The 23,870-nt window shown below is 38.8% G+C and overlaps 1 protein-coding gene across 2 annotated transcripts in view; it reads left to right on the forward strand.

Annotated features, from left to right (window-relative positions):
- Positions 1-23,870, forward strand: part of TMEM135 (transmembrane protein 135) — a 160,362-nt gene that overhangs the window by 121,613 nt on the left and 14,879 nt on the right. For both annotated transcript variants that reach the window (XM_032099118.1, XM_032099119.1), the window contains 2 exons: positions 20,854-20,895; positions 22,227-22,373. In XM_032099118.1, coding sequence (XP_031955009.1) covers positions 20,854-20,895; positions 22,227-22,373 — 189 coding nt within the window. The remainder of the gene's footprint in view (positions 1-20,853; positions 20,896-22,226; positions 22,374-23,870) is intronic.

The following is a 23,870-nucleotide window of genomic DNA, read 5'->3' on the forward strand; positions in this document are numbered from 1 at the left end:
AATAAGGAATAAGGTTTGCTTGTCAGAAGTGCAGTGCTCCTTGTTGAGAATTAGGTTTGCTTACTCTTGGTAATGGGCATGATCCTGTAGTAGAGTCTCCTTCCAGCCATGTCTCTGTGTTGCCGCAGTATGGGCACAGCATCTAACAAATTGAATCCCTGAGGACAGGTACCTCTACTAGAGGACAAGACAAAAAAGTGTGTGTGTGTGTATTATATATAGGAAGAAATTTGACAGAATTCAGTGAAATTCCACAGCTTTCTGGCATGCCATGTTGAATGGTAGGGTGGCCCACCAGATGTTCTCCAGTTTATAAAGCTCCATTTTAAAAAATATCAACAGGGAAAAAAAGTAGGTTTCTCTGATATTGGGAACCTCATTTAAGGATGAGAAAAATGTGAATGTCCCAAATTGTAATGCTTTACTGTTTCATTCTGCTCTTATCCACAAATGAATTATGGTCTTCATAATGTTTGCTTTTATGTTGTGATGGCTGCAGTCACTGACAAGCTCTTTCTCAGCTAACCTTGAGAAAAATCCTTTATCCAAATGATACCAAAGAACCAGCATCCAACAGCAAATTTTCCGTCCTGTCATATTTTCTGAAATTTTATTGAAACCCATCTTGGAGAAATAGGTCAGTTTTTGCCAGTAAAGTGAATAATTCTTTTGATATGCATATATGAATTTTTGCTTATAGACATTGATGTGCAAGCTGGTGCAATATTTCAGTTTTTTAACTAACACTGGGTTCTGAAGAGTAATTTATAATGTACATTATATTTAGCTTATATAAACATCCACAGTTAGATTTTTGTATAAATGTATTACGGAGTGTGGGGGTTTTTTTCGTAAAGCACTTACAGCTCAAATAATTACAATTCATTAAAGCATTGATTAAGAAAATCTGTGGCAAATAAACTGGTAGTTTCTTGTGGCTTCATATAATTTTGTGGTATTTCCTTGAAAGTTTTGCAAAAGAGGAGACACTGTAGCTGTGGTATATCTGTTTAGAAAAATGGCTTATGTAAGTTTTAAAACTGCTGGTTTAATGAGGTTTTTAAGCAAAAAATGGTGTGATTTTCAAACTCATTGTGGATTTAAATTTGAGCTGCTTTATGCTGGCAGAATGAGGCAATCTGAGGGGAAAAAAGGGTAAAAAATGATTTATGAGAATCTCCATTTCAAAATATAATGGATTGAATTTAATATGGGACTTTTGAAATTCATATTGTGAACATATGTTAATAGAAACTTCCCATGAAAACAGATGACAAGATGTGAAAAAGATAAGACTCAGGCAAAGTTTCTTTGTCTTAAGTGTAGCTTTTTCAGGTTAGCCTTTTAACAGACATAATTTCTGTCAGGGGAGATAACTGTAAAACTGTGTATTAGTCAAGTGAAAACCTGACCGTGGTTCGCCTGGTTTTTAAAGGAGGAAGGATGTTTGCCACAGAACTCCCTTGTGTTTCTGCTGGTCTCTTTCCTAAGGAGGCTTTGAACCCTAGAGCCAGTTTTAGTCATATTTGTAAAAGCATAAAGGCCCTAGAGATGGAGAAAATTCTGCTTTTTTCAAAACAATAAGCAGCTGTGCAGACAAGACAGCTGTGCTGGTGATCCCAGGCTCCTGGATGAGCCCAGTTCTTTGTAGACCTCAGAGAAGCGCGTGAGGGTGTTGCACTCATGGAGTATGCTTGCTGTGCACATTCTGCTGGAAATCAGGCTCTGTGGATTTTTTTGCTCCTGGAAGAAATTGTTGGTTTAACTGTTCATGAAAAAAACAGAATTTATTTAACCTAACTGGTTTTAAACAACTATGCCACTCTCCTGTTGAAGTTGAATGGGGATGATAAAAAAAAAGCCCTGTAGAGTCAATAATAAAGGGCATTTAAAAATCTTGGTATTTTTCATGTCTCTGAAAGGATTACTGTTTATGTGCACCCTTCCCAGTACAGATTTTGGTTTTTTTAACTATTAGTAGTAAAAAAAGAAAAACTTCATTACTGGAAAAAGAAACTGGAAGGGAGAGAAGTTCAACAAGATCTGGTTTGATGTGCTGGCAAGTTAGGTAAAGTAGCAATTAAAATGCTCACTGTGTGCAGATACTGAAAATCTGAGTTGTGTAAGACATGACTTTGATGTATCAGTACAAAAAGTTGATTAATATTGTTTGACAAGAAGCTCAACATGTCCTGGCAATGTGCACTCAGAGCCCAGAAAGCTGACCGTGTCCTGGGCTGCATCCAAAGCAGTGTGGCCAGCAGGGCCAGGGAGGGGATTCTGCCCCTCTGCTCTGCTCTGGTGAGACCCCACCCAGAGTGCTGCATCCAGCTCTGGGGTCCCAGCACAGGCAAGATGTGGACCTGTTGGAGTGAATCCAGAGAAGAGTCATGAAGATGATCAGAGAGCTGGAGCACCTCTCCTGTGAAGACAGGCTGAGAGAGCTGGGGTTGTTCAGCCTGGAGAAGAGAGGGCTCCAGGGAGACCATATAGCACCTGCCAGGGACTTTTTACAAGGACATGTAATGATAGAACAAGGGGGAATGGCTTTACACTGAAAGAGAATGGATTTAGTTAGATATTGGAACGAAATTATTTCTTATGAGAGTGGTGAGGCAGTGGCACAGGTTTCCCAGAGATGCTATGGATGCCCCGTCCCTGGAAGTGTTGAAGGCCAGGTTGAATGGGGCTTTGAGCACCCTTGTTTAGTGGAAGGTGTCCCTGCCTATAATAGAGGAGTATGAACTAGATAAGCTTCTGATAGAAGCTGTTCTTTAATTGCATGATTGTTAATTCTTAGTTTCAATTAATTTGGGACACAATTTCAGTATACTTTTTAAAGTTAAGTTACTGTTTGTAACCATGCAAATTCTGTATTGGTGGAACAACAGGGGAAAAAAATGTGTACAAACCTCAAAAAAAACAAACTGGGTAAGAGTCTGATAAGAGAGTCTGAGTCCTCCAGGAGGGCAAGATAAATCTGAAAAGATAAAAGGTGTCTTTCTTTTCTGCATTGTCTCTCTCTCCAGCTTCAGTATACAAAACACCAGCAGATTTGTATGCACACTGCTCTTCTGTGAAAACCTCTCCTGGCAAACCAGTAGGTTTAATGAGGTGCAGCATTACTCTATCTTTTTATTTGACACCACCTCCACAGAGCCTCTTGCATCTTCACGAGCCTTCTGTGTGAGGAGAGGTGTTCCACAGCCCCCGTTACCCATGTGCAAGGCATAAGAAGGTCTGGGACAGAGTCTAGATCAAGCTGTATCATTTTATCAAGAGAGAGCTGACATGTATGTAACCAAGGGCTCTGTGGAGCCTCTGTGACCTGACCACATAAATATTCTGAAGCTTCACGGCATGTGCTGCTTTGCCAAGGTTGTAGCTACAGTGTTCATTAGTCATCTGGGCATCAGTGTGGCTCGCCTCTGTCAAGATGTCTTAATTCTGGAGTATTTGCCCTGATAATAGGAATGCACAACATTTTGGAGGATAACCTTCCAGAGAAGATCCCTTAAATATGGGTAATTCTGTCAGTATTATAAACAAACACCAAAAAAACTTCCACAGGAACTTTTCCTGAAACACCACTGAAAGCATTTATGGTATTCCTGGTGCAGATTGCTTGTAATCAACTTTCCTTTGCTCCTTATATACTAAATTTTCTTGCACATTTTCTTCTGGCCCATAGGGATACATCATGAATCTAAAAATGAGAAAAGAATTACTGAAGTGCTCTTACTGGGATTTGACATGAGTATGACAGGCATTGGTTACTTTGTCCTTTCAAAGTGCCAGTTTTAGATACATCTGCCTGTTCTGCAAGATGTGACCTTTAAAGAGGACATGGCTCTAGGCATTTAGACCTTACCATTACTAGTAGAATTAGCAATATGGCTAAAATGTTCTTCCAAATGAAGTCCAAACTGATACTCCAGACTGCAGTGTGACCCCCAAAACTCACTTGGCTGCATTCCACAGGTCAATTTTTCGCAAGCACATTATGAAACACATTCATCACTGAATGCCATATAATGTTGTTTTACAAGCTAACAGTGCACATATTTTTATGTATTTTGAAATGTATTTATGAAAGAAATAGTTACACTTAAAATACAGAACAAATAAGTGAATATAAAAAACACCAAAACATCCTAAATCCCCAGACTCCACCCTTTGCTCCATCATAGATAAATCAACAATGTAAAATTGTTGTTTTTCTCTAGAACAAAAGTTTCACAGCTGTATTTAAAAGTATGTTGATGAAAAGTGATTCATAAGGTGAAGTAATCATTTTTATACACTGCACTTGGCAGACTCCAGCCAAATTACACCATAAAAGAAATATTATATTTGACAGCAAAGTGTTAGCGATGTGAAATTTGAGAATGAAAACTGTCTGAAGACTTATTTATGACTGTGCTGCTCTCTGATGGTACCCTGTTTTTCTGACCCAACTGAGGTCAGTATGTGTTTTTTCCCATCTTTTTGAATTTAAACTTTAGATAAACTTCTAACGTCCTTGTCTTGTAAATTAATTCACGTTGGTTTGGTTTAGACATATTTGAAGGCTATTATATCTGATTCGTCTACTACAAATTGTTCACTACATAGAATTCTTACAAGCTAAATATAAAATAATTAAACTTTTAAGGTAGCCCAAAACTTTATAAGTTTTTAAACTGCATCCATTTTGTCTATTGAATTTTAATTTGAAAAGAGCGTGTGTGATTCACCAAATTGCTATGGACATAATGCTGGATGACTTAAAACTGTAACAAATAATTACAAGGATTTAACAGAATGGGATAAACCTCTTTATTCCCCTTGGCATGAGTGACTTGGGAGCAAAAGGTTGCGACCTACAGGGTCAAGAATACTATGTGGAGTGTTTGAGGGTAGTAGATTTATCAGACAATCCTATTCAGGCTCTGCTTTTCCACTGAAGTTGTCCTGATGCTCTGCAATTAGTAGACACCAGTTACCAGGGATGTTAATGCTCCTTCTGGGCTTTGTTTGTTTTGTTGTTTGTATGGAGTACTGATTAGGGCTTTTGAGTGTGGAATTCACTTGCAAGTGATTTATTTTGTATCTCTAGGATGTGTTCCAGCTGGTTTGGTTTGGGGTTTTTCTTCCCTGGGAAATCATGGTTTCAGATAGCAGCCAGAGCAGCAAACTTTAAGAAGTTACAAGAAGTTCTTTTTAATAAATATTTCTTCTTAGGATGAGAGAATTTAATTTTCTATCATGAGCTTTATTTCTATTTCTATTATCTTTCTAAAAAAAAAATTTCCAATATGTTACTTTTTTAAGCACTAAATGAAATGTTAATCATGGATTTATAAGAACCTATTGAATAAAGTTAGAAGTGAGGATGTCACTACATCTGTGTACTCGAGGAAACCCGTGGGATATTTTACAAAAGTATGTGCCCTTGCTTAAGCTTCTCATTCAGAAATTAAACCCCTATTGATACACAGAAACAGACTCCTATTCATATGTTCCATATGATTTGTAGCATCCTAATCCTTGCCATGAATCCTTTCCTTATTCTCTGCATCGTAGACTGAAACACATCAATTCAAAACATGGCTTCTTCACTTTTTTTTTAAATGTCAGCTCTTGGTTGAATACAGTTCTAATTGTTTCTTTTCACAAGTGCTGGGAGTTTCCTAAATCCTGTTGAAGAGTAGTTTATTTTCAGTTATTTAAAAACTTGTCTTCTGTGCATATAGTAAAATTTACCATGAATCTGCGCATTCATGCAACTGCCTAATTTCATAAACCTTCAGTTTCTTTCACTTTTACTAGTACTTATACTTTTTACCTTCAACTGTCAGTGTATTTTGGGTGAAGCATGTAAAATACTACTGTTTTTAAACAATGTTGTATTCTAGTAGCCAGTGGAAAATAATGAATTTAATTAAACTTTAGCAAGTAATGAGTAGAATGAAAGACCATGCAGCTGCTACCTTCTGCCTGGTTTACATACTTGTTAATAACTTACTTGACTTCAGTGTAATTTTGTTGTCCTGTGGTTGCCACACTAAAGTAAAACTTTTGCTGTAGTTTCTTGCTGGATTACAAGTAAAATTCTGAAACTGTAATAATCTTTCTTACAGCTGGCTAGGTTTTATAACTTTATAATAAACAATTAAAATGATACAGGTCCAAGAATTACCATCTGCCATATGAAGTTAGGAACACTGTTCACATAACGTTGATGAATATATTAAAGCAGTAAAAAACCGCCAAGAACATGCCACTAGAACTTGTATTCCTCTCCATCTAATGACTGCAAATTAAAAATTAAGCAGCCTTCTCTAATCTGCTTTCATGGCTTTGCAGCATCCAGAGCAGTCCATGAGTCAGCATCAGGTGCAGTTAGAAAAAAGACACGTTCTGGCTTGGGAAGAGATAGATGGAGTAATGTAATCCCGTGAAGAAAACAGTCCAAGTATCCTGGCTATTACTCTAAACTTTTTCATTGGAAAGCTGTCAGAGTTGAAGGAATAGTTCATGGCGTAAATCTTTTGTCTGCTGATTTCTTCCTTTCCTGTTAAAATGTGTAGTATTAGCAGGTCAAGTGGGCCAAAAATTTCCTTTGCATATTAAACTCTTTCTTTGCCGTATTTAGTTTGGTGCTTCTGTTGGAATTAAAGGGACGTGTCACCGGCAATTCCTGTTTGTTTATTCTTACTAAAGTCCTATAAAGGGAGCACATCTCAGAAGCAAGACAGAGACATAAGATCTCTCTTGAAGCACTCTGTACAAGAAAACTCACAGGAAAAGGAGAGAAAGGATGGCCAGCTTAACTGGATGGGTACATGTACCGCCCACAGCTTCATAGAGTCCTTGGTCTACCAGTCACAATTGACACTGTTTCTTACAGAATGTTGACTTTGAAAAAAGCGCCTGGCACAGACCAGTAGAACAGTTAATTCCTGTTGGCTGCACATTCGTATCAAACACGGAAGTAGTGGCAGATGTGCTTTCTGGCCCTCCTGCAGCTGTGTCACAGTTGTGTTCCACAGCCAAGCCAGTCATGTCCCTTCTCCAGTTGTGGATTGTGTCCACACAGATTTATTTACCTGGCTGTGCCTCTTTTCTGGTGGATAACTGAGAAGCACTGGATAACACCTTTACTTTTTCATCATGAAGTTAAGCTCCAGAACTGACCTTTACTTTTGGATAACAAACACACTGTAATGCCTTCCGTTCCCAGACCTGCTGGGATTGCAGCCACATGAAGGTTTGTTTGCCACACCATTTTTATATGACTTAATATTTTCAGCAACAACAAAGTGCATTGAGCTTGCTGGCTGAGTGTAAAATGAGGGCAAGATCAATTTTATTCTAGGAGGACAAATGGTTGCATTTGTGACTTGAACATTAATGAACAGTTAATGAAAATTCTAATAAGAAACAGGTGAATTCAAAGTTAAAAACTTATTTTCTTGCTCTTGTTTACTATTTTTTGAGGATTTTTTCAGCTAAAGGAACCAAGGGCTGACTGCGGCCTGATCCCATCTGGTTCCTCATTTACTGCAGTGATACTTTGTTATCATGTGAAAGAAACCTTCAGAACAGCTCTGGAGAATCTCCACTTTCCCTTCCCCCCTTAATAAGGTTATGCAGTTGGTTTAATTTTTGGGTATGTGAGGACATTTAAGTGAAGTGTTGGGTCTATTTTTTAGACTTTTAATGTAAAATAAAAGTACTTGAAGTCATGAGAGATTCTTATTTGCTTCCCATTCATGTTAAAATATCTGACTTTTCAATTTTTTTTAAGTCTTCTGTAATGGAGAGTCCATGACATCCTTAAGCAATCTATTCTTAGCCATATTTTCAGATAAGATTTTTACAGAGTCTGATTGAATAAACCTTGATACAATTTTGGTCTATTCCTTCTTCTCCCATCCACAAACATGAGGAAAACAGATTATTTGCTTTACTTTGTAGCAAACTTTCATGACAAAGACTTAATCACATACTTCTATCTGCTATATTCTCTGCCCACTCCCATCTCCCTTTACCCTGTTCCCCTTTGTGATGCACAAGACAATTTATTTCAGCTGGTAAAGCTTTATAAATATCATAGAGCAAGACAATTCAGTGTTTTGCAGGTTGTAGCCTTCCTTTCTTTTGCATCCCAGATCAGATTTTGCTTTTTGATGCCTCACAGTTCTTACCCTGTATTTGTGTAGTTGATTGTTTCTGCATACATATAATGCACATGCAGTTGATGAATAGCATCCTGTTTTTTTTCTGAGCCAATCTCTTCCACTTCATAAAATCATAGAATTGCGAATGGGTTTGGGTTGGAAAGAGCCTTAAAGATCATCTAGTTCCTGCCTTCCACTAGGCCAGGTTGCTCAAAGCCCCATCCAACCTGGCCTTGAACACTTCCACAGCTTCTCTGGGCAACCTGTAACAGTGTCTCACCACACTCACAGTAAAAAATTTTTTCCCAATATTTAATCTAAACCTACTCTCAGTTTAAATTCACTACTTCTTGTCCTAGCCTAAATGTCTGTCTAAAAAGTCCCACTCTGGCTCTCTTGTAATCTCTTTAGGTATTAGAAGGTGATATAAGGTTTCCCCAAAGTCTTCTCCAGGCTGAACAACCCCAACTCTCTCAGCCTGTCTTAATAGCCCTCGTAGCCTTTTTCTGCTCAGTATTATCTGCAGATGTAATAGGCATGTACTTTTTTCTCTGTCACCACTCTCACTACTGAAATTACTGAGTAGCAGACATCCTGGACTGGTCCTTGTGGAGTACCACTTAGTATGTCCTTCCAGTTTTTCAGGAAGCCGTTGACAACTGCTCTCTCACTACTCTTGTCTAACCAGCTTTGTATTCATTCTAGATATCTTCCATTAGATGATGTTTCTGTGGTTGTTTTTAAAAGGAAATGTCACATGCTCTAGGTCTGAAGCCTGAATTAAGTCAATAGCGTATGACACACATTGCTTTGCATTCCTAGTCATTAAATGAGACCCAGTGTTACAAGGATTTTTTTTTGATAAATGTGTGTTCATTGTTAGTCATGTCCTTGTGGTTGTCTTCCAGGTGCTTACAGTGTCTGTTTACGTATGACCTTCCTCCTTAGGAAGCCAGCTGAATTGCAGTTTTGTCTAATTCCTCCTTTCCCAGACAGTACCATAGTTGGTGTTTAGCACTGTCTTTTCTAAAAATAACTAAACATCCCAAAGTTATGTAGCTTTCTGTCATGGTTTAGCATAGTTTGGTTTTTTAGTAAAGAAGGCTCCATCGCTACAGAAGTGATTCTCTTGCAAAGAGGTGCTTACAGTTTCCTCTATGACCTGACAGAACCTATCAACTGGCTAGTTTGAATATTGGCAACTTTTTAAGCCACTTAAGAGGTCACTTTGGTGGATCACAATCAGTCTGTGCCTGGCCTTCTCTAGGAATGCTGGGAAAATTCAGATTATGGTACATGTTTTGTAGTTGACAAAAGCAGCTGTGGTATATTTACAAAGTGAAATAATTGTGGGTGGTTTTATTGATCTCTTAAAGGATACCAACAGCATTTAACTTCCCAGCAATAATTTTTGGAAGATTATTTTCAAAAATACTGTGCTCTTGCTTAAATTAGTTAACTGCAGAAAGTATTCTGTATAATAAATTTTATTTTTCTTCATATTTCTGATGAAATGTGTTTTATTGGGATGGGTATATACTTTCTTGGTATGGAGTTCATGTTTTCTTAAAAATTGTTTTTTCAAAAAATCAAGATTGGAAGCAGTACAGATGTTTAGAAACCACATTTATGTGATTATTAGAAGAAGAAAGGACAAGAATTGTCCATCGCAGAAGTGACACATCCTCCCTCTGACTGTGACTTGTGGGCGTGGGCTGTGTGTCAGGTCACTCTAGGTCTCATGGCCAGTCTCTCAAGTTGGTCTTTTTGGTTTGTTTGGGGTTTTTTTGGTGATGCAACTTTCTATTCCAAATATTGCACCTGGATGTGCAGCACTAAAAATATGACCTAACTGATCAGCACTGTAGTAATTTAAAATAAAACTGTTATCTTAGAGTAAAATGTGGTCTGTTGCTAAAGTATAAGCCAGCAAGGGAGTTACTCAGGAGTGAATTTCTGTGGTTGCACTGAAATTTGGTTTTCAAAATAGTGTTTTCTTGAGGCTGTGCACAAACATTGTATTCACTCTGTGGTTCTTCCAGCACAGATTTTACATTTTAATGTCTTTACAAGACTTCTTATGGTACTTACAAACATCAGAAGCAAATACCACAGCATTCAAGCTGGAGATGTGGGTGTAAACTCTAGGTAAATCTGTATGGGGCAGTTATCATCACAAGGAAACAGAAGTTGAATTTCAACAAACTTTGAAATGGTCATTTAGTTTGTGTGTAACAACCAGCTGATGTTGTCCTAATGCTTATGGCTAAATACTTGTAACAGTCTCGATGATTTTGGCAACATTCTGCATTATACGGAATTAAGAATATTTCTGAGTAATAGAGTGAAGATCTCAATTCAAGTCAATGTATTAAAAATAACTCACTGATCTTCACTCTCTATCCTAGCTCAGCAATGGCGTGGCACATTCAGAATGATTGCTAATTTCTTTAGAATATTTTTATAGCTTTTCATTTCATTATAAATTTATTTGGATAATATATTTTATTAAATGTCAGTGATAGGGTTAATAAGTATAAAAATATAAATGGATTTTCTCCTTTTAATCACATTTTCCCCAAATTGAAACAAAGCAAACAGCCAAACCTTTCCCTCAAATCCAATTACAGGATCATTTAGGAAAATCAAATGTTGTATCCATTTCTCTTGAATGCTTGAATTAATCATTCAATGGGAGAGGTTTAGCTCACTGAAATTTTTAATTATCTGCAAATAGCATTAAGTATGTTTACAGAAAACAGTTGCAACAAATTTAACCTCTTATTTTTTCTTTTCTCTTTTTTTCTTTTTTTCCAATTGCAGAGAGCCGGTAGAAAAAGCCAGAGGAAAATTTGGCAGTAGATAAATTTAGCACAGGTCCCCTTCTAAGATAGAATCACTGCAGGTGCCTCTATTATTTGATAATGAGCAAAACCCGTTGTCGGTTTGAGATTATTTGTTTTTTAATCTCATAACAGCATGTCCCTTTAGTGACTGACTCATTGTTCTAACAACAATGAGCCAGCATCAGTGCAGCCCTGGTTCCAGAGGTGGACGTGGGTTTGTACACGTGTTGAGGTACATTTCTCTGTGTCCTCATGCCTCTAGAGACAATTTGAGTTTCCATCTTCATGTCTCCAGGGGTTTTTTTACATTTCCTATTTTTGTTCTGTGCCTGATTTGGAAAGAGTGTTTGGGTTTTGCTGTAACAGAAGGTTACTGTTTTTTGATAAAACACTTGTAAGGAAAAGGTCAAAATTGGATAGTGGAAAAATTACATCACTTCGCAAAATTGAACAAATCAATTGAACTAAGTAGTTAAATCCTTAACTTCATTGTTTAGTCAGCTTTTTTAATTGCTTGGAGAACTGTATTCAGCTCTGAAGTCTTCTGTAGTGGTTTGGTCCAAAATACTCATTACTGTTTATCTTCTGTGAGATAAGAATTAGGAGAAATGCAAAACAGGCACCAAACTTGAAAGAATATAAAGAAGTTTATTAACAGACCTAAGAGAGGAAAAAAAAAATTATACCACCTTCAGAACTCTCCTCCTCCTCCCACCTTCCTCCCTTCTCCCACTGACAATGTGAAAAGACAACCCTTTAGATGTTCAGTCTGTTTACCACTTCCATAATAACCTTGTTCAGTCCATTTAGAAAGAGAAGTCTCTTCTTGCTCATGCTATGAAAACATTATCACAACGAGACAGCCGCCCACTTCCAAATATTGTTCAGTCCATTTAGGAAGAGGAGTCTCTCTGCCTGCGTGTGAGTCCTTTCCCCCGACTTGCAGCTTTTCCCGTAACTGCTTTCGAGGGTCCACTCTTGAAGTTTTTTGGGGTATAATTTTAAGGTTGAGCCGTTCAGAAACAAAAACAGAGGCCTTTCTCCTTCCCTGGGAGCAAAGGGTCTTCATCATCTTCATCTTTAGGACTATCTCTGGGAGCATCTCTAGGAACTGAGGTTTTCTCCTTTCCCATTTGGAGCAAAAGTCCTCATCTGGTTCATCTCTACGGACTGAGGTTTTCTCCTTTCCCGTTTGGAGCAAAAGTCCTCATCTGGTTCATCTCTCCCTGTCCAAACTTCTCATGAAATTACAGCTGCGTCAGCATCTGCCTATCTCAGCGCAGGTGCTTTTGCTTACAAGTTGAACACTCCACCCCCCATATCTTCATGAAATTACAACAGGATACTCTGATATATCGTAGCTTCACAACAGACTTTCAGCTTTAAGCATCTCCTCTCTCTCTTCCCTCAGGTTTTCAGCTCTTCACAGCAGTAAAAGGGTTACTCTCACCTCGGCCTTGCAGCTTTACAGCTGCAATGTTGAATTTTTCTTATCGCAGTGGAGAGGGGGGAGAGCCGAGCCGCTCCGGCTGCCCACGGCAAGGCAGTGGGGGGGGTCCCACGGCTGGAACAGGTCCATGGCTTCAGGATGGCCGTGGCCCGGCCCGGCCTGGCCCAAGCAGGGCCTGGCCGGGCCCGCTGGCCCCCACTCGGGGCCCGCAGCCACCTGTCCCAGCGCCGGAAACGAGAGAGAGCTTGGGGGGAGTTTGCCTATTCTTAAATGTGGATCACAGAGGTGATCACAACTTTAAGTGGCTTAGAGAATTGTCCATATTCAAACTGGCCAGCTGATAGGTTCTATCAGTTCCCAGAGGAAACTGTAAGCACCCCTTAGCAAGGACGTCCCTTCCGGGACTATGCTTGCTAACCTATGACATCCTCAGCACAGGAAAGACATGGACCTGTTGGAGCAGGTTCAGAGGAGGCCACGAAGATGATCAGAGGGCTGGATCACCTTTCCTGAATTGGGGTTGCTCAGCCTGGAGAAGAGAGGGCTCCTCTCCTAGGAGAGGGCTCCTCTCTCTAGGGAGACCCTAGAGCACCTTCTAGTACCTAAAGGGGATTTATAAGAAGGGTGGCAACAGACTTTTTAATAGAATCTGTAGTGACAGGACAAGGGTTAATGGTTTTAAGCTAAAAGGGTAGATTTAGACTGGATATAAAAGATAATCTTTTTATTATAAGGGTGGTGGACTGGCAGAAGTTGCCCAGACAGGTGGTAGATATCCCATCCCTGAAAACATTCAAAGCCAGGCTGGCTGCAGTTCCGAGCAACCTGATCCAGTTGAGGGTGTCCCTGCCCCTGGCGGGGGTGTTGGACTAGAGGCTCTTTAGAGGTCCCTTCCCCCCATACTGTTCTATGTTCTGTGTTGGCTTCTTCTATTAGCTGTGTGAGGCAGGGGCTTTCATGAAGGATCTTGAGATGGGAACATGGCCACCTGAATGATTCAGTTGCTGCTCCTGAGCCCACAGCACAGCATTTTTGGTACACAGAGATATGGAATGTCTGCATCCAGCTAAAATAACAAAATTTTTTTGGTTGTTTTTAAGACCTTTTAAGACAAATTCCACTTACTGGAATTGCAGTTACTTGCACATTTCAGAAAGTGCTAATCTCTGAAGAAATGAGAGCATTTTAAGTGGTAGGATAATTAACATCACTAGAAATCTGATTTCAATTTGACAATAAAACAGGAAACTTGATTAACAATCAGATGTGAAGAGTTGATTGATAGCAGCTTTGGTTTACAGCCCTGAATCCAGTATTGTAATTTAGCTACAATAAAAACAGCTTTCTTTTCAATTGCAGTATCACATTCTTCACAGAATTACAGAATTTTTCTTCCAAAATGAAATTCCCTGGATTTACATGCGAGCTTGTGGGACCATAGTTCACTGTTGACTACATGGTTTGTCATTTCCATGCACCTTTTCTTTCCAAGTACTGAAAGTGATGCATTTGACTTAGGTCAAGAAAAAAATAATGTACGTCCTCCACGGTGCTAATCTCACCATTCTTATTGAATGTTGTCCCTACTTATTCTTTCCTTGTTCATTTACTTTTTTATAAAATATGGTTTTATATTCACTGCGTCTAATGGTTGCAAAACCATGGCCTTTTCAAAAGATCATTTTTTACTTCAGGCACAACTAACAGAAATGCCATGGATACATTCTTTAATGTTTTATTTAAACATGCAAAAGTTAACTATCTGATTTGGAAACACAAGTTATGAGACTTTTGACTGAATTTTGATCCTGGCTACATTTGCACATTTAAAAGTTTGAAGTATAATTTTCATTAACTACAGCTCTTCTGATTTCAATTATTTTTAATGTGACTTCTGACATGTTTTCCAAAAGCTGCATGTTGTCCATGGGGTACAAGATTAGATTTTGCTTATAAAATTTTGCTTATAATTATTTTAATTAAATTTTAATAATTTATTTTAATTTTGCTTATAATTGCACCTTATAATTTTTTCATAGTTCTGGCTTGAATAGGTAAGACCTGTGTGTAAAGATAAAAAGAAAATATATGTTTAATCCAGAAATGGGGAAATTCAGGGGAGAGAGAATCTGGGTATGGGTAGTTTCTTTCCCGTAAATTTGCCTCTGGATTGCCTCTGTGCAAGTTGTGCCTCATGATGCTACTGAGTCTCGGAGGAGGCAGCTGTTGGTGCAGTGGTGATGTTCTCTGCCTGTAGCTGGAGTTGGTTCTCCTGGGGTTATGTGGTCCAGTGTGCTGGGGCCTCCTTCCTGACCCTGGGAGGGAGGAGGGGAAGAAGAGGCTTTCCATCAGTTTTTCCATCCCAGTCCTGTGAGAGTAGAGGAAGAGAGAAGCATGGGGGTTGAGCAAGCAGCTGTGTGGTGTGTAGCTGACTGCCAGGTTAAACCACACCACCATCTATGATGGAAGCTTACTGTGATTTGATCTCCTGTGCCTCACATAGATCTAGAAAGGAAGCTCCTTTGTGCTTATGTGCTACTCAGCTGCAAGGAGTGTTTTTTATCTGAAAGAATTGCATCTAAATACCTCTCTGTTTCCCAAGTAGGGTGCTGCAATCTTAGATTTGGTGCACTTTATTTCTGATGAGAAAATATGTAAGCAAGGTAGTCTTTCTTTTTTAATATAATGTGAGAAATATAAATAATTCCTGAAGTCAGAATACTCTTGTATAACCATATCTACAGAGATTTTTAGGATTCAGTTTCCCACAGATTTATTTTAATTAGGACAAAAATGTCTTCCCGCATCCTCATCATAAACCACTGACACCTTGACGCATTTAGACATTGAGATTAGCGCAAAAATCAAGCTGTTCTTTGGTTGCTGAGAAGGATCTAGATAGTCTTCAGACAGCTGGAAAGTTCACCACAACTAAATAAGGACAAGTCAAAATAGATTTTGTAGTGTGTCCAATCATAATGCTTAGAAATAAGATTTTCTACTTAAAAGTGTAAATGTGTGTTCCTCCACTGGGCAAAATACTAGTGATAGACATTTCTGAACAACCTTTGGTTTTGGTTTTCTTCGTCATACCGGATTGGACTATATTAGCTCTTATTTTATATCCAGAGATATAAAATACTTCATTTTAAAGTAATATTTTTCTACATAGTTACATCACTGAGGGAAGTCTGACTGGTTTGGAATTGTTCTTGGATCTCAGAGCCTTTTGGGAAACTAGTATTTCCAAAATGTGATTTTATGTTGCAGTCATCACATAAACAAATTAGTCTCAAAACTGCTTAGAACTGAACTTGAACTAATTCTTTCATTTCTGTGATTCAGGATGATTAAGCATGTGTGTCTGAGTCTTGAATTTATTTATAATCCTGTTTTTCAGTGGTGCTTGCTCTGCGCTTTCAGTCTTGTAGCCACAACCCACTTGATTAGCATCGTGTCAGTCCATGAAGAAGTATTGATGAATTATTTTTTAAGAAAAAGAAATGAGCTTTTGAGAATAGCATTTAAAGGACAGTTGGGGGGAAATATGAAAGAGAAGCTCAACTTGTAGGAAGAAAGGATAAAAGATGGAAAAGAAAGAAGAGAAATGGATATAGAAGATACCTCAGAAAAATGGCACCTGTTGCAGTTGACTTTTAACACTGGGGAGAGGATGAGAAACGAATCATTTAAGATCATGGAATCCAACTGAAAAACAGGAGGGAGGTATAGTAACCTCTCTAAGCAACTTAAAAGAGAAAATGGATTATCCTCTAGAGATCAGCATAGGTCACAAAATACTGTAGATAGCCTTTAATTCCTAAAAGCAAGGGATTTAATAGCAAGGGCTATAGCTGGCATGTCCAGACAGTCACATTTCATCACTATGATTCTCCCTCTTCCATAAAGAAGACACTGGAAACCTGGACCCCCAACCAGTCTTCACGGGCAGAGGTGTTGCAGTAATATGCTAACACATGTCCTGTGCTTGAAGTGCTTCCTTCCCACATGGCCATAATGAGAGCTCTGCATGTAGGAGTTTCTAATTTGCTCTTAGCCTGAAGGATAACATAAGCACTGTGGGGATGTTGTTAAATGTGGCTTGTTGTTACTACTGTGAGCTGCTTTCTGCTTACCAGTTCCGTGGGCGAAAAGTGATGTTCCCTCAGAAGGTTTCTGGTGCAGTGTATGTCAATTGGTCACAGAAAATCTTGAGAAGAGCTATGACAAGACATACTAATAAAAAAACCCAAATCATAATTGCTGGCATCCAGCCTTAAAGTTCAGTGTGGGAAATTCTTCTTGCAGGTTGGAGGGAGAGTACAGTAAACTCGTGTACAGCACCTCTTTACATATACAAACATAATTACAGTTAGTTCGTGTCTTGTTGGAAGTATAGCTTGTATCCAGCCTTGGCTCTATTCCACTTTTGCTGTTTTCTTTATGAAAAAATAAATGTGTGTGGCCGTAAGTTAAATTTATCTTATAAATACGCATGATTAAAATCGACCCTATTTGCTCATGTGCCAGAATAGTCCCAGCAGGGGAATTTTGAGAACCCAAATTTATTGCTTTGGCTCCTTGATTCTTCTGCTCCTTCGGCTCCAACCAGGGCTCTGGCCAAACAAAAGCTGGAACAGAGTAGAGCATTTCTGCTGTGTAGTCAGGTACATTCTGCCAGCAGGGACAGCTGGCAAAGTCACTGGTGCTCTTGGCTTTGTACCAGGGACAATCCCCTCTGATGGGAAAATGTAACCAAATTATGCACCATTTAAATTACTGCTTGCTGGGCAAAAACCAGTGCTGATCTCCTGCAGCATGGGATTTGGTCCCTGGGACTTTCAGGGTGGTGGGAAACACAGAGTAGTAGAATGGTTTGGTTTGGAAGGAACCTTAACGATCGTCATAGGCCAGGACACCTTCCACTAGATGAGGTTGTTCAAAGACCAGTCCAACCTGGCCTTGAACACTGCCAGGGGTGGGGCATCCACAGCTGCTCTGGGCAACGTGTGCCTCATCATCCTCACTGTGAAGAATTTCTTCCTAATACCTAATCTAAACCTGTCCTCTCAGTGTGAATCCTTTCCCCCTTGTCCTATCGCTACGTGCCCTTGCAGAAAGGTAGGTGAGCTACGCTGAGTTCTTCTGATGCCGTACAACTCTGTTATCCCAGGCTTGGCAAGTTGAATAGTACCCTAAAAAAACCCCTTACAATTCACTGTTTAAGGTTTTTCCCATCCCAGCAGTGTCTGCAGTGCTGGGCACATGTAATGCATTGTACTAGGCTCATTTGAAGCTTGAGTGGCTCATGGGGGTCAGCAGCAGAGTGCAGGCTTTTTCACCCCTTGAGCAATGAAGCATTGAGTAAAAGTTATTATAACCAATTAGTGGTGGCATTATTATTACCAATTAGTGTCTGTATGAAGCAAATCATTAGTCTTAGTTCAGTTATTAGCAGCCAGGTGTTCATGAAACGTGCCATGTGCAGCCAGTGTTGTACCTCAGCAGTCACTGCTGAGGCCAGTCACTGAATTTGTGATGTCTCTCTGTAAGGGGGTTGTCACACACACTCCCCGCCCCCAAAAAGAAGTGTGTTTGACATCAGTGCATAGGTTTTTTTGGTTGCTGCCAGTGTTGTGTACCTAGTGAGTGAATAAAAAAGGTCATTTCAATCTCTAGACTGGCATTCTGAAACCTTTAATATAGTGAATTCATGATTAATGATGTAAAGCAAAAAATTAGAATTCCAGTTTTCTTGTTGGTTGCTGCTTCATTCATCAGAACAAAATGGCCATGCCAGAGAAGGGGAGTTACAGTACAAATTACTCTTGACTGCAAATATTGTTTCTCTAGGACTCCTGTTTATAGAACAGCATAATAAGCAGTATTTCCACACACCCATTAGTTATGCAGAATGACTTTACAGAAGACAGTTTAGACAGCAAGCAACACTAATTAAATTCTATCGAAGAGCTTAATTGCAGCTTTAACTTTTTTAAAATTAAATAGCAAGTTAAGGGGGAAAAAATTCTAATTGTGTCTTTAGCATCACTTCCTTATTGAACTACATATTTAACTTTGATTAATTTTTCAGGGAGATTCATGGCTGTAGCTCTATAAATACACAGAACAACTAAAAAAATAAGAAAAGTAAGCATAGCTAATAAAGATCCAATACACGAAATAGTTTCTGCATAGAATTGACTTTTATTGTGTAATTAGAATAGGCATTAGAAATATTTTTTGTTTCTTGGAGAAAAAAAGTAGGGGGTTGGAGTGCTAGTTTCTCTTTTGGTGATTCAGATGTCTTCTGATTTCCAGTATTAGTGAAGAAATTTTCTTTGAGGTCAGTTCAAAGGAAATGAATTGTAGGATAGCATCCATCAGGGTGCTTTGAGCACAGCTGGGCAGGGACATCTGGTGGTGCAGTAAAGGAATCATTGAACACTTGCAACTGGAAGTGCAGTTGCACTGGAATGATTAAGGAAAAAAAACATAATTATGGTCATACTGTGATTACTTTTCTGTTCCAATATTATTCCACAAACACTTACATGCGTGTTTAGATTGGGGTTTGTGTATGGTTTTAATTTACTGGAAAAGTAGAAACTAAAGCCCTATTCTTGAGCTGGCAGCATGCAGGCATAATGTGTCGGACTCCCTTCACTCAAAGGGCATTTAACCTACAGTCCGCTGCAGGTTTAAAATCAGACTTATGAAACTGGACTGTGGTTCTGTGGATGGAGTAGGGTATATGTTAAACCTGTGCATTTGGACTCTGTACTTCTGCCAGTGTTTCACTGTGATCTCTGGGCTAAACTGATTTCAGTTGCTTCAGTCCATCATTTAATTTTCAACCCATTTTTGAGTCCATCTTTCTGTAAGAGTGCTGTGATAGTGCTTCAGCTTTTGAACTGTGTGTATGGGTAAAGAATCATAAAAAATACAATTACTACATATCTTTGGTTTCAAAGTTCTGTGTTAATTAAAGATACAGTGAGCAATTTTATTTGTATGTATTTACCTTGAACCCCTAGAGATCAAAATATGTGACCAATATTTTAACTGCTGTAATTTTAAAAGACAAAGTCTTTGCCATGAATTTTTTGATGCTGTGTGCAACTGTGCCTGATACTTATTGTGCACTTGTTGACAAAACCAAGTCCTTGGAACCATACGTGTTGAAGGTCATACCCTTGGGAAGAGTTTCCCAGGAATGTTTAGTGCTGTGATGTCTTACCAGCTCTGCAGCCGGCACTCCCCTTAATTTGTGAACATCTTTGATCTTGTTAAGTTTTTCCTGCTGTTTGTGTATATCCAGCCATTGGTAGTACATGTTGACCACTCATGGAGCCTTCTGAGAGGTGGTGTCACCTGCTCTAGGAGTGTGTGGGCACAGCACTTCCAGGGACACATGGTCTCTGCAGGTGGAAGGCAAAGGGTTTTCTTCATCTGCTTGTGTTTGCAAAGCTTTTGTGACTGTTGGCCTGTCTCCCCTTAGAGTAGGTGTCCTCTTGAAATAGCGGTGTTGATAATTTACTAGTTTGTGCTTTGTGTATTGTGTCAGGAATGCATTTTTATCATCATGTATTCCCCATGCAATTCTATAAAAAGAAAAGGGGAAAAAACACAAGTACCTTCTCTCTCCTATGCTACCAAAATGGCTTTTCAGGAGGAATCAGTAACAGCTGCAAGCTTCAGCTCTTCTCATTGTATCCTGGACAGAAAAAAAGTCAATAACCTAAATCTTTCATAGCCAAATATGGGCTCCTTGTTGTCGTCATTCGTCACACAAGGAACCCTATAGTTGGTAAGACAGATATATATATATAATCAAGCTCAGAATCAGAGCAACCACTGTATAATTGAAAAACTGAGACTTACAGATTAAGTCACCTTAAAGTAAGGAGCTGCAGAGATCAGCGCTTTGCAAAGTACAACAATTTATCTCAAAGTCAGAAAATCTATTCCCTGCAGCTTTTCACAAGAGAATGGGTGTTTCATTGAGATCCAACCCTCCTTTCTCTCCTTGCAGCAAAACTTCTGTTTTGTTAAACTCATCATGACTACTTTTCCATAAAGCAACAGTTCTTTGTCATCTTGCATTGTCACCCTAGTGGTTCTGTCACCATCCTTTAAAAGTTTATCCCCTGTTGGTTTGGATAAAAAAGAGAAGCACTGGCATTTGATACTGTATCCTTTGTTTCAGAGATGTCCCAAGGCTGTGGTGACAACTGGGAATCAAGGATAGCCACAGAGTTGCTGCAAATGTGCTGGTTTTTGTTAATGAAAAGCTGGTGTTCCTCTGCAGCCCTTCTATGTGATATTTAATCTGTAAAACTTTATATTGCAAACAGCCATTATAGAGAAATCTGTTGGTTTTATCTTTCAGGTGCAAAGATGGCTTGAAAGGGTTTACATACTCTGCACTAAAGTAAGTAAAGTTTCTGTGACTATGTAAGACAAGATTTTGAGGAATCATGCACAGGGGCAGCTGCATTGTAAGAAGAGTATTCCTAAGAAATATCATGCTGCTCTAAAATTTTTCCAACTTTTCAGGTATACAACATATTTTGAAGAAGGCATAATCATAGAATCATTTGGGTTGGAAAAGACTTCTAATGTCATCCAGTCCAACCTTTAACCCAACACTACCAGGTCCACCACTAAACCATGTCCCCACATGCCACATCTACATGTCTTTTCAATACCTTCAGGAACGGTGACTCCACCACTTCCTGGGCAGCCTGTTCCAATGCCTGACAATCATTTCAGTGAAGCAATCTTTCTAATATCCAATCTAAACCTCCTCTGGTGCAACTTGAGGCAGTTTCCTCTTGTATGCTAGAAAGAGAGAAATCCCTTTGTATTTGAGACTGTTGTTCAAGAAAACTCAGACATATGATTGCATGTTTTTGAAGGAGTGCTAATCTCCTGTCCTTCTAAAACTTGAAAAAAAAAAAGTTTCTAAAACTGGGATTCATGATAACCCATGTTTTCCTGGAAGCAAATGGCTGCTGTGTTTTTATCTGGAGGTTATTTGCTACATTACAGAATGACAAAGTTTTTATACCTTCATTACCCACAGCAAGACTGCCATGGTACAGTGTAACTTGGATTATAGTGCATAGTGTTAGGAAACATCTTGCCATTGTGTCCTCCCTTGCCCTTGATACACAGTAATTCTACACCTAAGATGAGCCAATATATTGACAATATCAACTTGGTGAAGAAAGAAGGCTGAAGATGAGGCCAAGCAAAACAAAGCTGTTGCTTTCAGTGGGAGCAGAAACATTTTGGAGATTCTGCAAAATAGATATTTTATAAAAATACTGTAGTAATTATCAACCTTTACGTGACCCCATTTTGCTGGAGATAATTGAGATATTTCAAGTGCCTTTTTGTATTCTTATTTAGTGTTCTTCCCTTGTCTGAGAGATGGACTTCCCTATTAATGTTTTTCTTTTTAGTTTTAAAAAATTCCTGGCATCAATTGTATCCTCTAGCTGAAATATATCTTTAAATATATGTCAGTGGAGTGATCCTCTCTGAAGAAGTACGAGGTTTGGTAGCTGTATAAGATGGGTTTTTACAGACCTGGGAGTCTGTAAAAATTAAACTGGTCTAAGACTTAGAGGCTTATACAGGGCTTCATGTATTTGTTTATTTATGTAATTGGTTTGTTCTGTTTTGCTTTTTTCTTTCAGGTTCATGTATTTGTTTATTTATGTAATTGGTTTGTTCTGTTTTGCTTTTTTCTTTCAGGTTCATTGTAGGGAAAGAAGAAATTCCCACCCATTCTTTTTCACCTGAAGCAGCATTTTCAAAAACAGATAGAAAAATCAAGCATAGTGAAAAAGTATCACAGCCAATGAACATACTGGCGCTAACAAAAAAGCTCATGGACAAAGTGTGAGTAAAAAAAACCCAAGCCAAAACCAAAACAAAATGAATCATTGTTGCATAGAGCACTTTAATGTCTGTTATATTGTATTTGACAATGTTTTATAATACTTCTGCCTTGCATTTCAGTGGTTTTCTATTTCATTTTTACTAAGTAGTTAATAGTGGCAAATTATGAACTCTAGTGAAAGCAAAACTTAAGACCTGTATGTCATAGGTATGACTTGCAACATGCAGTTGTCTAACGAGGGAGAGTAAATTCAGTCCATGGTGAGTGCAGGATGGTGGTTACCTTTTATGCAGTTTTCAGCAGAACCAGTTCATGGCATAGTTCTGCTGGAACTAGTGGTAATGTTAAGAAGAAAAATTGCACAGCAGCAGACCTTAACTTCTGTCACCATAAGTGACCGTAACATAGACTTTTGGGGGACCAACATCTCTGTATTGCATAAAGAAGAGCTACCTAAAAATAGGATTGATGGCACATGGGCTGCCTCCACTGTCGGGAGATAGGAAATTGCAAAGCAGAGTGAGTCTAAAACTGTCTTGCACAAGGTCAGGTCTAGACATCTGAAGTTAGGCTAGGTAGGTGTCCCCCTGTCTACAGGATCCAATTCTTTGCCTTTTAGTATGAACTTAAAGAAGTGAGAGCAGTGATCTTCTCAGTCTGATATGGTCAGATGATGATTTACTTCTGCTATGACTGATTCGTCTGCTTCAGGCATGTTGGATACCACAAGGCGTCATTCATTTACAGGGATGATAGAGTAAAAAATGGATTAGGGGTAGGTTCACATGACTGAATCTTGACTTCCACTGACCTCTTCAAGAGCAGTTTTATGACCAAATCTCTACCTGCTGACAGGCAGGAGAGAGTCTTCCAAGTACATTGTATTCTCAAAGTAGTGGCTTATTTTACTTGCTCCGATGATGAACAAACATGAAGTGATCGCCATCACATGGTGACTTTCTGTGATTTGCTGTGGGTTTTAGTTGAAAAATGTGAGGGAAGTTGTCAGTGGTTTTTCAGTCATGACTCTATTAGACAGCAAAAGACCTACAAGGATAAGACAGCTCCAGCCATAATCAAATTCTTTTAGCTGAATTGCTTATGCCTGTTTTGTCTTAAATACCTGTTATTCAGTTTGCTAGAGATAGTTCATAGCTCTTCTGTTGTTGGTTAAATGCAAGGATTGAAGATGGAGAAGAACATTTTTCCTTTAAGGTTTTGAAACTTCCAACTCAGACATTCTGAAAACTTTCAATATGGAGTTTTTATGCTCTCACTCGTTTCTCTTCCATATGGTTCTTTTCAATATAATTGAGTCTAAATGCCTGTAACCTGAGCACATTCTCATTACAATTTTTGCTACATAAACTGACCTCACAGATGATTTATGGCCATTAGACTTTAGAGTACACGATTCAAAACTTCCAAGGTATTTGACATAGTATATAAATTGTGTAATTTAGTTTACATTAAAGCTTAAATACTTGGATATAGCA

The sequence above is a fragment of the Corvus moneduloides genome, chromosome 2 (genome assembly GCF_009650955.1).
Source record: "Corvus moneduloides isolate bCorMon1 chromosome 2, bCorMon1.pri, whole genome shotgun sequence".
Classification (NCBI taxonomy): Eukaryota; Metazoa; Chordata; class Aves; order Passeriformes; family Corvidae; genus Corvus; species Corvus moneduloides.